At 41.6% G+C, this 16,599-nt stretch overlaps 2 protein-coding genes across 3 annotated transcripts; both read left to right on the forward strand.

The window, feature by feature from the left end:
- The first annotated feature begins 10 nt into the window (after positions 1–10).
- LOC135517369 (leukocyte elastase inhibitor-like) lies at positions 11–7,743 on the forward strand. 2 transcript variants are annotated; one of them, XM_064941599.1, is made up of 8 exons: positions 11–323; positions 2,863–3,061; positions 4,346–4,438; positions 5,264–5,404; positions 5,719–5,836; positions 6,064–6,206; positions 6,564–6,731; positions 6,921–7,743. In XM_064941599.1, the coding sequence occupies exons 2-8, from the start codon at positions 2,894–2,896 to the stop codon at positions 7,323–7,325; spliced, it is 1,236 nt and encodes a 411-aa protein (XP_064797671.1). In that variant the 5' UTR covers positions 11–323; positions 2,863–2,893; the 3' UTR covers positions 7,326–7,743. The 2 variants fall into 2 exon arrangements, with proteins under 2 accessions (XP_064797671.1, XP_064797673.1); XM_064941601.1 differs by lacking the exon at positions 4,346–4,438 and having other exon boundaries at positions 20–323.
- A 2,565-nt stretch (positions 7,744–10,308) lies between these two features.
- On the forward strand, positions 10,309–16,225 carry pigm (phosphatidylinositol glycan anchor biosynthesis, class M). The gene is given in 6 exon segments (XM_064941602.1): positions 10,309–11,144; positions 12,812–13,001; positions 13,004–13,349; positions 13,563–13,821; positions 14,174–14,275; positions 15,878–16,225. Coding segments are annotated over 6 exon segments (1,248 nt in total). The 5' UTR covers positions 10,309–10,961; the 3' UTR covers positions 16,046–16,225.
- The last annotated feature ends 374 nt before the right edge of the window (positions 16,226–16,599 follow it).

Raw genomic sequence — 16,599 nt, forward strand, 5'->3', positions numbered from 1 at the left:
GCCATAAAGTCAGAATTAGCTATATTGTAAAAATTACCAAATCTTTTTGGTATTCATTTAAGGTCTGGCATAAGGGTATCAAGTGTGGCTATCGTTGAGGTTAGTGTTAGGATTAAAATCCGTTTTTAAGAAGAAAAATGGTAGAAATAGGTGGGGTTAATGACTGTGGCAACTAGTGACTACCCCCCCCACAGGGTGTGTCTGTCTTGTATATTATATATTTCAGATGGTTAGCTGAAACTTGTCTAGCAAACCACCCACTGAAGTCACCTGGCTGTAGAGAGAAAGATAACTACCTGACATTGACAAATAACCATTCATTGGTGAGTAGCTGCGATACAATATTTTCTCAATCTAAAGGCACTGACTAATTTATTGTTAACCCTGTTGCCATTCTGAAAAACAGATTTGCAGGTTGGTAGCGATTACTATACTCTTTTTTTTATTGGTGATCCTTATTTAGCATAAGAACTATTGTTTGCTTGGCTATCACCATAAATGTAACATCAAAGAGGACAGGACATTGGTCATTCTAATCAATGTAGCTGGCTAACTAGATAGCTGATTAATCTTGCCTGGCTCGTGGCAACGCAAACTCCTTATTAAAACAGCCCTCCGCAATGATGTACTGTTATGTTGACTCTACTACCCACAGTCCCTGAGCTTATATTCACTCCGCGGCCGGGTTGAATAAAGACAAAACATCAGCCTACCTTATAAAATCCATAAATGTATAATTATTGTGCAATTTATATCTACTGGCGTAGGAGCAAATTTATGCTTGATCCGAAAATGTGGTCGGAGACTCGGTATGAGGGTGTGACGCTTGACGAGCCTCCAGAGGCAAGCAGAGGCCAAATTTTATGGAACACGGATGGGTCTTTGCGTGTCAAATAAGTTTGTTGGCCAATCAGGACCTGAATATGACTGTACGTCACATCATTTAACGTGTAATTAAATTACGTAGTTATTACACATTGATTACACTATCACTCGTATTTCATATGTCCCCAACGATTCATCGCTCCGTATGCTGTGATGCTGGTAAAGTTGTCTCGCGCACCTACAGTGCTGGTCATTAAAAAAGCGAGCTAGCTCATGGAAGCAAACAATGTTCTTCCCAAAAAACATAACAAAACGACAATCTGTTTCAGTAGCTATAGTTAGCTAGCCAACTATAGCTAGGTTTCATCATCTAAAATAACCCTCATGTACAAAACAATTATTATTTGATTAATGATGGTCGGACCCATCTATGTGAAGCTAGCCACAATAAGGATTAGCCACAATAGAATAGTGGGCTTTGCGGTTAGCCTTCAAAATAAAAGTATGTCATTGACAGGGATGCAAATTAATACAAAGAGTAGAATTATGCCATAATTGAATAGATCATGCTAAGTGAAATTACACTGGATGTATTATACTTCAGAATTGCATTGGGGTCATACTTATTTCACTGTACAGCCTTACCTCTGGATTGTGGATCAATGACATGGGGTTTCAGTCGACTCAGTGACACCCAGAGAACATTAGCGATGTCATTTTCTCCCCAATTCTTAAATGTCTTTGCCTTGTAAAAGAAGCAGATTAGAGAATTTTGCCTATGTCGATTTATAATATTCTGGTGAGCAAAGGTTTCGTTTTCTAGGGCAACAAATAGGCTATTAATCTAATGACCAAAATAAGCTGCAAGTATATAATAATAATAGACACGTTGACTAATAAATAGCCTACCAAAATGCTGAAAATTATAAGCAGAAACATATCTAACTCAGACAAAAAAAACTGCATCCCCTGTCAAGAAATCGTTCCGGCGTCTGACTGTAGCCGACAGCGCATTTTCTATAAACGGGTTAGGGTCGGTTGTGGGCCTCAGATTTTCACTTTATCAAATACTGCCTGTACAAAACATTAGGAACAACTGATCTTTCCATAACACTAACCATGTAAATTCAGGTGAAAGCTATGATCTCTTATTGATGTCACCTGTTCAATCCACTTTAAATCAGTGTAGATGAAGGGGGGGGCAGGTTGAAGAAGGATTTGTATGCATTGATATAATTGAGATATGGACTCAATTGAGACGTGTGCCATTCAGAGGGTGAATGGGCAAGACAAAAGATTTAAGTGCCTTTCAACGGGGTATGCGAGTTGGTGCCAGGCACACCGGTTTGAGTGTGTCAAGAACTGCAACGCTGCTGGGTTTTTCCATGTTCAACAGTTTCCTGTGTGTATCAAGAATGGTCCACCGCCCGAAGGGCATCCAGCCAACTTGACACTGTGGGAAGCATTGGAGTCAACATGGGCCAGCATCCCTGTGGAACTCTTGACACCTTGTTGTCCATGCCCCAATGAATTGAGGCTGTTCTGAGGGGAAAAAAGGGGGGTGCAAGTCAATATTAGGAAAGTGTTCCTATTGTTTTGTACACTGTGTGTAGTCGGGCGGTTGCGGATGGGTTATTAGCAATTGTGGGCGAACAAAACAACCGCACACCACTGATGTACATACTCATTCAAGATTTAATCAGGCTGTAATACACAAGTAATTGTTAAGAGTACGTTTAAATGTAACTTTATTCAACATTCTGGCTTGTAAGGTACATTTACAACATTTTGCAAGCATCAGTTTCAGGATGTATATACCAATTAATTGTGTATTACACAGCCTGATTAATCAGACTGCTAGCTAGACTACATTAATTCTATGTTCTTTAGCCTACTTAGTCTTTCGCATCAGCCCAAGAAAGCTCTCGCAATAATTGCATGTCATTGTAAATAGGCTACTGTATATGACTGCTCTGTTACAATAAAGTTTAAAACCCAGTGCCCACGGACACTAACTTCTTAACCTTTCTTCCAAAGCTCTGCAAGCCTGCCTTTCCCACCTGTTACAATGGCATCAGTGTCTGTGGCCAACACCAATTTCTCTCTGGAGCTATTCAAGAAGATCACAGAGGTCAACAAAACAGGCAATGTCTTCTACTCCCCTCTCAGCATCTCCTCTGCCCTGGCCATGGTGTCCCTGGGAGCCAGAGGGAACACGGCTACCCAGATGTCAGAGGTGAGTCAGTGTAAACCATTTTCGGGGATCCCGTCCATCCAAAAACGGATACACTGAAACATAATCATCTTACTCTCACACATTAATCTCTTATGCAACTATACTTATGTTGATTAGCCTGTTTAGTATGCACGGACAGCACAGTGGTACCGGAATGAATACAGATATATTTCATAAAATAGTTTGATGGACTAGTCACTATCGACAAAGGTTGGATAATGTAGCATTTACTTTTTGTCATTACCCTGTCTAATGTAAACCTGCATCAAGACTAGATTGGATTTTTTATGTAGTCACATGCACAGGGTCATTTATTTAACAGTGCAGTTCTCCACCTAAATTGACTATAGCTTCTCCCTTACACTGGAAAGGTTTTTCACAGGGGTTTTCTGAGATGAATAGGAAAGGGTGTGGCTGACAAATTGGTAGCCTGTCCATGACAATTCACAGAAGGCTTCCTTTTAGTCAGCAGATGAGGCTTTATTTGAGTACAGCCCTACTGTTGGAGAGCAATAAAATAATCCCTCTTATCAGTCTCTCGGTTCCCATTATCTGTGTGCAGCTAGTAGACATGTAGGTGCCAGATAAGAGTTTATGGTGTCATGGGATTTTTTTTAAATATTTTTATTTTATTTAACTAGGTAGGCCAGTTGAGAACAAGTTCTCATTTACAACTGTGACCTGCCAAGATAAAGCCAAGCAGTGCGACAACAGAGTTACACATGGGATAAACAAACGTACAGTCAATAATCAGGGGGCGAGGCCCTGACAGTTTAGATAATACATAAGAGTGGACTAAGTCTAATTTGTACAACCTCCATTTAGCTGTCAGCCAGCAGATTTATTATAATAACCATGGAATGTATTGTCCAATGTGAAAAAGCCTTTCTGCAATATACTGAACATGTAGGTAGTGATGAAATAGCAGCAAGGTCGAGTTGAAGTCATAAAAAGGGCGAGTCTAGGGTACACAAGTGTGGGACAAGAATGCATACCTTCCTATTGAGCAATCCGGCTCGCCTAGTTAAATAGAGGATATAAAAAAAAAATTGCGCAATCTTCACAGAACAAATACGATGGGGGGGGGGGGTGTAGTCTCAATTTCTTTACCTGTTAAGGACTCAACGGCCTTAATTTACTGCCCTACATTACGTTTTGAAGGATTATTTCTGGAACCTACACAGCTCGCCAGCCACACGCACACACACAGTGTTGTATTCCACCCATTCCCCACATCTATGCTGTTCAAAAATGATAACCAATTGTCATACTGACGTCCACTAGGTCCTCTGCTTTGTCAAAGCAGAAAAATCTAAAAAGGCTGACCCAGGACTACTCCAGCAAGTACAAAAGCCCCAGCTTCCGCTGGCTCTGAAGGTGCTAATATAAGTATATAATAAGGAATGGGTAACCCAGGGGGTTCAAAGAGCGTTTGTTTCCAGATAACATTGGGCTGTTGGTGAGGTAGCCATTTGGTGGGAACAAGGTACTACTATTGGTGTGGGGCAGGGCTCTTCAACCCTGTTCCTGGAGCGCTACTCTCTAGTAGGTTTTCGCTCTATCCCCAGATGTATCTAACTTGATTAAGCTCATCTTTAGTTGAAGCGAAAACCTACAGCACGTTGCTCTCTAGGAAAAGGTTTGGATAGCCTTGTTGTGGGGTCTGTGTTTTCTGTCGTCTATGTGGTTTATTTACAGTACATCTGTGAAGGTATATAAGCCCCGTACACAAATCATCTTATAGCCTATGTACACAGTGTAGTAGTCACATTTGGGACTTGAGGGAACACAAGCATATTCTTTCTTTTCTTTTATCTATATTCTTCATAACCCTTGATAAGCTGCCGTCTGAAAACGGAAATATAAACAGGAAAGTCTGGTCACACTCACACACAAACAAAGAATTCCTTATCCACTTTGCGAGCAACATGAACGTAATCTGTGCTGGTCATGTCCAACCACCAAATGTCAAAATGACAAGTTATGCTGTTTGCATGCATTTTAATGTTGACACTTTTTCCTGAAAACATTTCTTTATTTGGTGATGTGGTGGATGAATACAGTAAACAATGCGGGTTTGTTTGCGAGCCGAACAACGTAGGAGTCGTGTTTCGGCTCGGGTTTGCATGTCACGGATGCCACAGGAAGATGCTACCACAATGTCACATTTTGTAAATGTTATTTTTTTAATCCTGTCTGCAGTCCCTGCACCTCCACAAAGCTACAGATAGCGTCCATGTCGGCTTCAACAAACTCATGAGTGAACTGAACAAGAAGGGAGCCCCGTACGCACTGAGCCTGGCCAATCGCCTGTACGGCGAGCAGTCTTACCAGTTTGTTGAGGTAAAGCCCTATTGTTTACACAGTGGGTGGAGAAAGTGTGTGTCTAAGATTTAGATATTTTTGCTCAATCTGAATTGACACTAATGAATCACAGTGTGTTAGGTTAAAGGTCATTATGCATTTCATTACACGTTGGAACATAGCCTTATGACGAAGAGAGTTGTCAACAAAAAGATCATGGATAGAGTATCCTGCAAAATGCTATCATTATACTGTACATCATTGTAGAATATACACTATTATTTTAGGTACTTAGGGTTTGATAAAGCAAGGATATTGACTGTTGATTTTTGTGTCTCTGGTAAATGTGACAGACGTTCCTCGGCGACACCAAGAAGCACTACAATGCCGAGCTGGAGGCTGTGGACTTCAAGTCCAATGCGGAGGCTGCCCGGCAGAACATTAACGCCTGGGTGGAGAAGCAGACCGCAGGTTGTTAGATGCCGCAAGCTGTCTCCATGTGCACAATAGTATTAATATTCTCAAATTCGGTGTAAAAATCAAAGGGACTGGATTGAGAATGAATTGATCACTTACATTGTGTTCATATGGATTTTAAATCCATTAGGTGTCCATGATGTATCTGTTTGTTATGTAACTACACCTTATTACAATGTTACCATCACCTCAGTCATTTCTATGGCCTCTGTATTTTGTAGAGAAAATCAAGAACCTATTGGCGGAGGGGGTTGTCGACCAACTGACCAGACTAGTGTTGGTGAACGCCATCTACTTCAAGGGCAACTGGGAGAAGAAGTTCAAAGAGAGCAGCACCAGCGATGCCCTGTTCAAATTAAACAAGGTAGTGTTTACCCAACCGGCTTGACGTATAGAACGAATTCCTGACCAGATCTGAGGAGTGGCTTTTCATTTATTTTTCTCTGATGTGTCCGTTTGCACAATGAATGTGTAGTTACACCACTTTAGAGTAGCGCTTCTAAAGAAAAGATCTGACTTCCACTGAACTGTAGTCGGTTCCAGTCATCCCTTCTCTGAGTCTGTTGTGAGAGTAATGTTCTAGCTTGCTTCACTTTCATGAGTAACGGTGAGTAACCTTTGCTACAATGGTGAAAATGCCTTGTAGTCACAAATTACACACAAGAAGGCAACTGTTAACAAAATATTTGGTGACTCCCTACCTTCCTTTCATTGACTACAGAAGGAGAGTAAGCCAGTGAAAATGATGCATCAGAAGGCCAAGTTCCCCCTGACCTTCATCCCAGAGGCCAACTGCCAGATTCTGGAGCTGCCCTACGTAGGGAACGAACTGAGCATGCTCATCATGCTACCTAATGAGATGGAGGATGATACCACTGGCCTGAAGAAGGTAGGACTCACCTTTACATTCAACAAGATGGGTTTTGTGGCCAACAAAATACACATGGAGTATAAAGTTAACTTCAATTAGAAAGCTTGTTTTAGGGTTAGCTCACACTGAAATACGTGTCAATGTTTTAACTTTGTCTCCTGCCACACCCCACACACACACACACACACACACACACACACAACGCAGCTGGAGAAGGAGCTGACTTACAAGAACCTTGTGGAGTGGACCAGGCCTGACATGATGGACACGGTGGAGGTTCAGGTGGGTCTGCCTAAGTTCAAGCTGGAGGAGAGCCTGGACCTGAAGGACTTGCTGGCCAGCATGGGCATGACGGACGCCTTCGACCACTGCAAAAGCGACTTCTCGGGCATGTCGCCCGACAACGACCTGGTGCTGTCCAAGGTGATTCACAAGGCCTTCGTGGAGGTCAACGAGGAGGGAACAGAGGCAGCGGCCGCCACGGCCGCCATCATGATGATGCGCTGTGCCATGAGGACGCCCACATTTGTCGCCGACCACCCCTTCCTCTTCTTCATCCGCCACAACCCCACCCAGAGCATTCTGTTCTACGGTCGCTACTGCTCCCCTTAGGGGCTATATAGGAAATGGAACATTCCATGTGGAGGGAAGAAGGGCTTTTAATAGTATATACTGCAGCAGCTACATCAATACCCCATATGTGTGCTTGATTATATGCTTTGAGGTCAATGCCTTACCAAAGAATTGAAGAGTCAAGTGTATTTGTGATGAAATTAGGTTTAATATATTTCTTCCTGGCCTGATGTTACGAACAACACATTGTGCCTTATCATGATCAATGTTTCTCTACTTTCCACCTACTTCAACACACTGAAGTGCAATTATCCTCAAACACATTTTTATTTTGTGTTCTGATAATGAACTCTCCTAGTCTTCTGATACTATACTGGTGTTTGTTTGTTGTTGTTTTTTTTTTTCAAATTAAGCAACTGTATGAAAGTTTACAGGAAATAAAGATATGATAAGTGTGTGGGTGTGTGTGTGTCATTTCCTGTGTGTGCACATGCACTGGTGTCTTAACCAATGATGTATATAAACCCTGGATTGCTAATGCTATGTATTGACCAATAAGAGGCTTTGGAGCCACTGGTCGGCCATATTGGCACTCCCCAGAAGAAACAGTCCTCTAGGAATGAATGGAATTCTAAAGCATTTCAATTAAATGTTTAGAGGACAAAATTACATTTATTTTAATTATTTTTGTTCTAGTGGGGACAGTAACTAATTTCAAAAAAGTATACTACATTTTTGTATGTTTAGCTCACATTTTAAAATGTAGGAATGAAGATGTCTGTAATATAATAAATGTGGCAAAAACAAATATACACTAAATGCATTTTTATATCTTCCAAAATATGTTTTACAACAGTGGGTGTGTAGCTTCAAAACAGCCCCTCTATGTCAGTTATCTCTGTATCCCACACATACAATTATCTGTAAGGTCCCTCAGTCAGGCAGTGAATTTAAAACACAGATTTAACCACAAAGACCAGGGAGGTTTTCCAATGCCTTGGAAAGAAGGGTACCTATTGATAAAAAAATAACACTGAATGTCCCTTTGAGCATGGTGAAGTTATTCATTAAACTTTGGATGGTGTATCAATACACCCAGTCATTACAAAGATACAGGCGTCCTTTCTAACTCAGTTACCGGAGAGGAAGGAAACCACTCAGGGATTTCACCATGAGGCCAACGGTGATTTAAAACCATTACTGAGTTTAATGGCGGTGATAGGAGAAAACAGGAACGATCAATGAGGTAGTTACTCCACAATACTAACCGAATTGACAGAATGAAAAGGAAGCCTGTACCGAATACAAATATTTCAAAACATGCATCCTGTTTGCAACAAGGCACTGTCTCCTGACCCCTCCTGTCTCAGCCTCCAGTATTTATGCTGCAGTAGTTTATGTGTCGGGGGGCTAGGGTCAGTTTGTTATATCTGGAGTACTTCTCGTGTCCTATACGGTGTCCTATGAACATTTGAACATCTTGGCCATGTTCTGTTATAATCTGCACCCGGCACAGCCAGAAGAGGACTGGCCACCCCACATATGCTCTCTCTAATTCTCTCTTTCTTTCTATCTCTCGGAGGACCTGAGCCCTAGGACCATGCCCCAGGACTATCTGACATGATGACTCCTTGCTGTCCCCAGTCCACCTGACCGTGCTGCTTCCTTTCAACTGTTCTGCCTTATTATTATTCGGCTGGTCATTTATGAACATTTGAACATCTTGGCCATGTTCTGTAATAATCTCCACCTGGCACAGCCAGAAGAGGACTGGCCACCCCACATAGCTTGGTTCTTCTCTAGGTTTCTTCCTAGGGAGTTTTTCCTAGCCACCGTGCTTCTACACCTGCATTGCTTGCTGTTTGGGGTTTTAGGCTGGGTTTCTGTACAGCACTTTGAGATATCAGCTGATGTATGAAGGGCTATATAAATAAATTTGATTTGATTTAAAGTAATACTGCAAAAAATGTGGCAAAGCAATTCACTTTTTGTTCTGAATACAAAGTGTTATGTGTTGTATTTGCCCCAAACATTACTGAGTACCACTGCATATTTTCAATGGTATTTCGTTTAGTTTATTAGGATTCCCATTAGCTACTGCTCATGCAGCCGCTAGTCTTCTTGGGGTCCACATAAAACGTACAAATATATGACAAAGTACAGAACAGTAATACAGATAAGCTTGTAATTGTTAAGGACTGGGGAATTGTTCAGGATAAAAATAAAACGGAATGGAGCCACAAGCATAGACATAATTCCAGTGGGAATGAGATTTTTGGAAAGAGTGGATTCCTGCTTTTTGTCTGACACATAAATTATCCTTTACCCATTGTCCTTTACCCAGCTTGACACAAACTGAGAATGGTTACATCTGTGAAAGTTTCGAGAAGTAGAATTGTTTAGATTTTTTGTGCATCCTCCGCCGAGATGAATCGGGCTCTTCGAGTCACACGGCAAACCTGTGGCGTGGTTTGCTCTCCGGAACAGGGCACCGCTCAAATCGGTGATTAGTGGGGTAGGATTGAGTGTAGCGGTTAATCAAATTATAAATAATATTCCTGGTGTTTGTGACACCCGCCGTTTGGTGAGACATAAATGAGAATGACGTCTGTCTTGTTAAGCTTTAACACAGAGTTTCTAGCTGATAAAGTCATATTAGGTTATATTTGCTATACTGCTATGCTGAGGGCCTATGTTCCGAAAACGCTATACGGAGTTTTAGATGCCAAGGATTCGGACATGTTGCAGCAGTGTGTAGAATGGAGATCCCGTGATGTGATAAATATGCAGATGGGCATAGTCAGAGGGAGTATACAGTTGGGGGTAGAGAAAACACTGTGTCTGTACCCATGCAGTTGGGGATCCGAAGTGCCCTGTGAGACAGGTTGAGATTGCCAAAATTCGAGTGGGGCTGAAAATGTCTATGCTGAGGCAGTGAAGAGATTAGAGGATAGCGCAAGGGTGAGCCGGGAGTCCCTCAGTGAGTAGGCCTGAAGAGAGAGATCCAGAGAGGATGTGTTTTAGTAAGGTTGGATTTATTGCGTTTATAGCCAAGGTGATCAACTGCACTGCACTGATGCAGCGGAAATCACATAAAATAGATGTGGTAGTTGCAGCAGCAGAGAAATATTTTGGGGTGAGAGATTTTACTCTAGATCTACAGGGCGTTTTGAGAGGTGGTGCCATCCTCCCAGGCCGACAGCCTAATGTAGGATCGTTTAGGGTCAAAGTAGCGGGATGGGGTGCTGGGTTTTGGGGGATAGTGTATAGGTGCAGGATTAGATGGTTGTACAATTTAGGATTTTCCCATTACCCTTTTCTTTTTGTGACCAAAATTTGCAATCTGCACTCCAAACTACGAAAGGCAGCAACACAGCGTCTAGTCTGCCGGGAAAACCACACGAAGAAGAAAACACTTCCTAGTTAACAACAGGAGCCTCAGCACCTTCTATTGCTAGTCAAATCGTGAAAAGTATTACACAATTGATAAAATGGGCAAGCGATCTAGTAAGATGTGAAAGTATCTAACGTCAGCTTGCTAGCTACATGATAAGAAAATGACACGGCATGTCTTTATCCCTTTCATTACCTACCTAGGAATAGAGTAACGTTAATTACAGTAGCTAGCTTAGCTGCTAGCTGATTTATTGTCGAACAGGTTGGACAACTAACGCTATGGCTTCTATCATGGAACGTGTCCTGTCCAAGCTTATGAATAAAAATGTACTTTTCACTGTGTCGTTTCTCGTACGACTTGTTTTGGTCAGTTTTGGCGTCTATCAGGACAGAACTATGGTGGTGAAATACACTGATGTTGATTATCACGTGTTTACAGATGCGTCGAAGTTCATCACGCAGGTAAGTTACCATTTCCTTAAATATTATAAATATATACATGCCTGTAAGACAGTTCTGCCATGAGATCTGTTGGTCTTCCTGGTGTTGATTCCAATGTGTTTTTTCCTTGCCAGAAGATACCGAACCTACCGTTAGGCTTGTTTACACTGAGCTGCACTGGGGTCAGAACGCAATCAAAGTCCCAAACTGTTTTTTGTGACATCCATATTTCAGAGAGTCCTAGCATTCAGGAATGGGGTCATAATAGTTTATAGCCAAAACGGTTCAAACGATAGAGCAAAATTCATAGGAAGAAAATACATTCAACATGCCACTTTGGCTTCTCTTATTAACAACGTGAATATTTAATTAGATCTGTTTTCTACTTTTCCTGTCTTGCAAAGTACCAGGATGTCTCTGATTTTGAATCTGAATTTAGAGAACAACCCTTTTCGTCATCATGGTAGCTAGCAGTAGCCACCGCAGCCATTTTGGAATGGCAGTGTCAGCCAATCAAATTGTATTTGTCACATGTGCCGAATACAACCTTACAGTGAAATGCTTACTTACAAGCCCTTAACCAACAATGACGTTTTAAGAAAAATAAGTGTTAAGGGGAAAAATAGAAAATAAGTGTGAAGTAAAAAAGAACAAAGAATTAAAGAGCAGCAGTAAAATGACAGTAGAGTGGCTATATACAGGGGGTACCGGTACAGAATCAATGTGCCATTTGATTAGATGTTCAGTAGTCTTATGGCTTGGGGGTAGAAGCTGTTTAAGAAGCCTTTTGGACCTAGACTTGGCGCTCCGGTACCGCTTGCCGTGCGGTAGCAGTAGAGAACAGTCTATGACTAGAGTAGCTGGAGTCCTTGACAATTTTTAGGGCCTTCCTCTGACACCGCCTGGTATAGAGGTCTTGGATGGCAGGAAGCTTGGCCCAGGTGATGTACTGGGCCGTACACACGACCATATGTAGTGCCTTGCGGTCGGAGGCTGAGCAGTTGCCATACCAGGCAGTGACGCAACCAGTCACTCGATGGTGCAACTGTAGAACCTTTTGAGGATCTGAGGACCCATGCCAAATCTTTTCAGGGCCTTCCTCTGACACCAATCAGCTCCTTTGTTGTTCAACGTGACGTTGCCATTCCATAATGGCTACTGTGGCTACAGCTGGCTAGCATGAGTTCGAAATAGGGCAGTGTTCCGGAAACTAGCAGTATTTCAATCTTCTCGATGGAGCAGTGTGGATAATGGTCAAATTTGGAGTACAGTTGGATATCCCATCCCTGCATTGATGTACGTTTTCTGACCCATATCTTGCGTCAGCTCCACGGTGTCTTAATGTAACCATGATTGCGTTGCGAGCACAATGCAGTTCAGTGTAAACAAGCGTAACGGTAGGGTCGGTATCTTCTGGATAGTTTTATCCTTGATCTTTTCAGGGACCTGGCCTGCTGAAAGCCACTGGCTTGAGAATCAATGGGATAACATTTTGGTTGGATCTGTCAATGTTACATTACTCATGCCCAAATCTTTATTTGAGAGAATTTTGCTTTATTTGAGAGAACCTACCAGCTGTGAGTCCCTGCTGGTGATATGTTTGCGTTCCTGCAAAGCTACACTTTAGCAAACAGTGCTTTTTACATGTGTCGTGTAACCTGCATCATTCTGTCCTCCTGTCATTGCAGGGCCAGTCTCCATACCACAGATCCACCTACCGCTACACCCCTCTACTAGCATGGATCCTGACCCCTAACGTCTACCTCAGCCATGTCTTCGGGAAGCTTCTCTTCATCACATGCGACGTGCTCTCAGGCCACCTGATCTACCTTATCCTTCGCCAGCGGGGACTTAGCTGCGAGGCTGCCTGCCGTGTCTGCTCCTGTGGCTACTCAACCCGTTACCGGCCGGTGTGTCCAGCCGAGGCAATGCCGAGTCGGTCCTAACAGCCCTGGTTCTGGCCACACTGCTCTGCCTGGAGCTGAGGCAGCTCCCCATGGCAGCCATCTTGTACGGCCTGGCAGTCCACATGAAAATTTACCCGGTGACTTATGCCCTGCCTATTGCCCTATCCCTACAGAGAAAGGAGAATGTGGAGGAGAGGGGAGTGGGGTGGTGGAGGAGAGCTCTTGGGTTTCTCCTCAGGCTATTGAATAAGGAGCTGTTTCTGTTTGCCGGTGTGGCCGGAGTGGTGTTCTGCGGATTGACTGTCCTGTTTTATAACATGTAAGTTTGGGCTAGCTCAGTGGGCTAATGCATACTTGAGTTGTTGTCGATGCTCCTAGTAAAGATCGGTTGGTCATTGACCATGAAAAGCTTTTCATTGTCAGTTGTGAAATCTGTTATGTCATGTGTTTGATGCTTGTTTGCTAATGGTAAATCATGTTACCAATACAATTGTCCTAACTGTTCTCTACCCATTTGACCATATCTAATCAGGTACGGCTGGGACTTCCTCCAGGAAACCTACCTGTACCACCTGACGCGGAGGGACATCCGCCACAACTTCTCCCCTTACTTCTACATGCTGTACCTGACTGCAGACAGCCCCTGGAGCCTGGCCCTGGGTCTGGCTGCCTTCCTGCCCCAAGCCCTGCTGCTGTTCCTGGTCTCCCTGGCCTTCCACACAGACCTGGCCCTCTGCTGCTTCCTCCACACCGCCATCTTTGTCTCCTTCAACAAAGTCTGCACCTCCCAGGTGAACATGACACTCCTCCATCTGTATCATGTTGAAAGTGTTGCTAGGTGTTAAGTAACGTTAAACCCATTAACATGGTATTGTGACACTGATATGACATAGAGAGTAGGATATGTTAGGTTAAATGTTATGACACTTGTGTTGTGTTATCTGTTGTGTTGAATGTGACCTTTCCCCCAATCTGTATCATGCTGGTGTTGATGGTGCTTTAGCATGATAGCATTGTTTTTTTGTTGTTGCATTATATTGGTTGAAAACCAAGTGTGTGCATACTGTAACATCAAATCCATGGAATGCAGCGTGTGGGAATGTTATGATGCTGATAGTATTTTTTATTTTATTTTTTTTTTAGTACTTCCTGTGGTATCTATGTCTGTTTCCTCTCGTCCTACCTCGACTGACCCTGTCACCAAAACAAGGAGTAGAACTCTTGGCTCTCTGGTTTGCTGGACAGGTAGGTGCAGCATCATTGGTTGATTGTATCTAGACTTCTGTCCAACTGGCGACAGATTTTCATGTGAATATTCTAAAATCCAAATAAAAAAACAATGTACATTTTCCCACCAGATATGTTTCCATCAAATTGACATGTTGCAGATAAAAGGCTGTGCGTGTTGACGTAGTGCATATAAAGCATTCATTTGACATTAAATTTCCATGTACCGAATTCAAAAAAATCAAAGTTAAATGGGTTTTTCTCACATTTTCAACTCTGAGGGTTTTGTCACCAAAAATTGTACGTAATATAGAGAATGTGCCCTCTGGTATTGGCACGTGCGCTCTAGCCAACAGCTCGTAGATACAGTGCGGGTATAGCCTGCCCTACACAATGAGATGAGGCTATTATGGAAAAATGGGGGGGGGGCATGAATTCAGATGTATTAAGGTCGGAATGTTCTCTACAGAGATGAGAATTTCTGACTTAATTCCGTTCACTAACATTTTTCCCAGTCAGAGCTAGTTTACTTCGATATGACGGCTTTTATATCAATATTTGCACATAAGTCTTTCCACTGCCATTTCTCACACAATTAATTTTACCAGTGGTGGAAAAAGTACCCAATTGTTATACTTGAGTAAAAGTAAAGACACCTTAATAGAAAATTACTCAAGTAAAGTAAAAGTCACCCAGTAAAATTCTACTTGAGTAAAAGTCTAAGTATTTGGTTTAAAATATACTTAAGTTTCAAAAGTAAATGTAATTGCTAAAATATACTTAAGTATTCAAAGTAAAAGTATAAATAATTACATTCCTTATTTTAAGCAAACCAGTCAGCGCCATTTAAAAAAAAAAATAAAAAAATGTACGGCTCGCCAGGGGCACACTCCAATATTCAGACATCATTTACAAATGAAGCATGTGTGTTTAGAGTCCGCCAGATCAGAGGCAGTAGGGATGATCAGGGATGTTCTGTTGATAAGTGTGTGAATTGAACCATTTTCCTGTACTGGTAAGCATTCAACATGTAACGAGTACTTTTGGGTGTGAGGGAAAATGTATGGATTAAAAAAAAAAAAAATTTAAGGAATGCAGTGAAGTAAAAGTAGTCAAATGTTAATAGTAAAGTACAGATTCCCCTAAAAAACTACCTATATAGTACTTTCAATTATTTTTACTTGAGTACTTTACACAACTGAATTTTACAGACACAAATAAAGATCCCACTTTCTCTAGCGTATTTTGTTTTGGCAACTAAATTAGCTGTTTCCATCAAGTCTGTGGTGACATTTGTTATCCGACGTACTTTACTTGCATAAAAAGGTTGGATGGAAACCTGGTTATAGTCCCATTATATGAACATAAAGGGCTTCAAAAAGAGACCCAATCTAACTTACTCTATACAGTATTTCCAGACAAACCAACATGGCTCCAATATTATCAAATGAAACAGTAGCTCAAAATTTCCCCCAAAGTTAGTCATTATAATATTTATTAAAAAAATACATAATGTGTCAGATTATAGCTTGCATCATATAAAATGACTTGTCATTGAAGTTGTATAGGCAATATACTTAGGAAAATGTATTTAGGAAATGTTTTCTTATTTTGTCTCAGGGTATATGGTTGGCCCCTGCATACTACCTGGAGTTTGAGGGATACAACACCTTTCTGCTCATTTGGCTGGCTGGACTGATGTTCTTGATCATTAACTCATTCATTATGGTACAGATTATAACCCATTACAAACCATCAGACACTACGCAGAGATTGAAAGCAGAGTGATATCCGGACAACTACTTGAACACTTAATTCTACGCTCCTTGGATGTAAGGGATCAAGTGAAGACATTTCACTAGTAGACAACTTAGTTGCTGATAATTGCAATGCATTTGTTATTTTGTCTATATGGGAATTTTGTATATATAAAAACAAAAATACCTGTCATGGATGCTATTCGATGGATGATATTGTATATTGGTCGTTGATGTTTCAGTTTGGTAAAACATTTATATATATTTTGAAACTACGTACACAATTTAGCAGAATTTATACAGGCTTAACAGCTTTTTCTACCCAGTAGTGAACTAAGTGAATAAAGTACATAGACATAAAGCAGGGTGCCTTTTAAATAAAACGTATCAGAAGGTGGCAGCATTTAGCTGATAACGGCACTAAAAGAGGCTCTATCCTCAAATGCCCCCATCATAGTCAAGGAATTCAGCCATGAACACAACTTGAAGACAAACAATAATGTCTGCTGTTATTTGTTACTTTAAGATCATGGAGATTCTTACTTTATAATTCTGCTCTTTCTTTGCCTTCTACATATTGTTTAA

Source organism: Oncorhynchus masou, chromosome 28 (assembly GCF_036934945.1).
Source record: "Oncorhynchus masou masou isolate Uvic2021 chromosome 28, UVic_Omas_1.1, whole genome shotgun sequence".
Classification (NCBI taxonomy): Eukaryota; Metazoa; Chordata; class Actinopteri; order Salmoniformes; family Salmonidae; genus Oncorhynchus; species Oncorhynchus masou.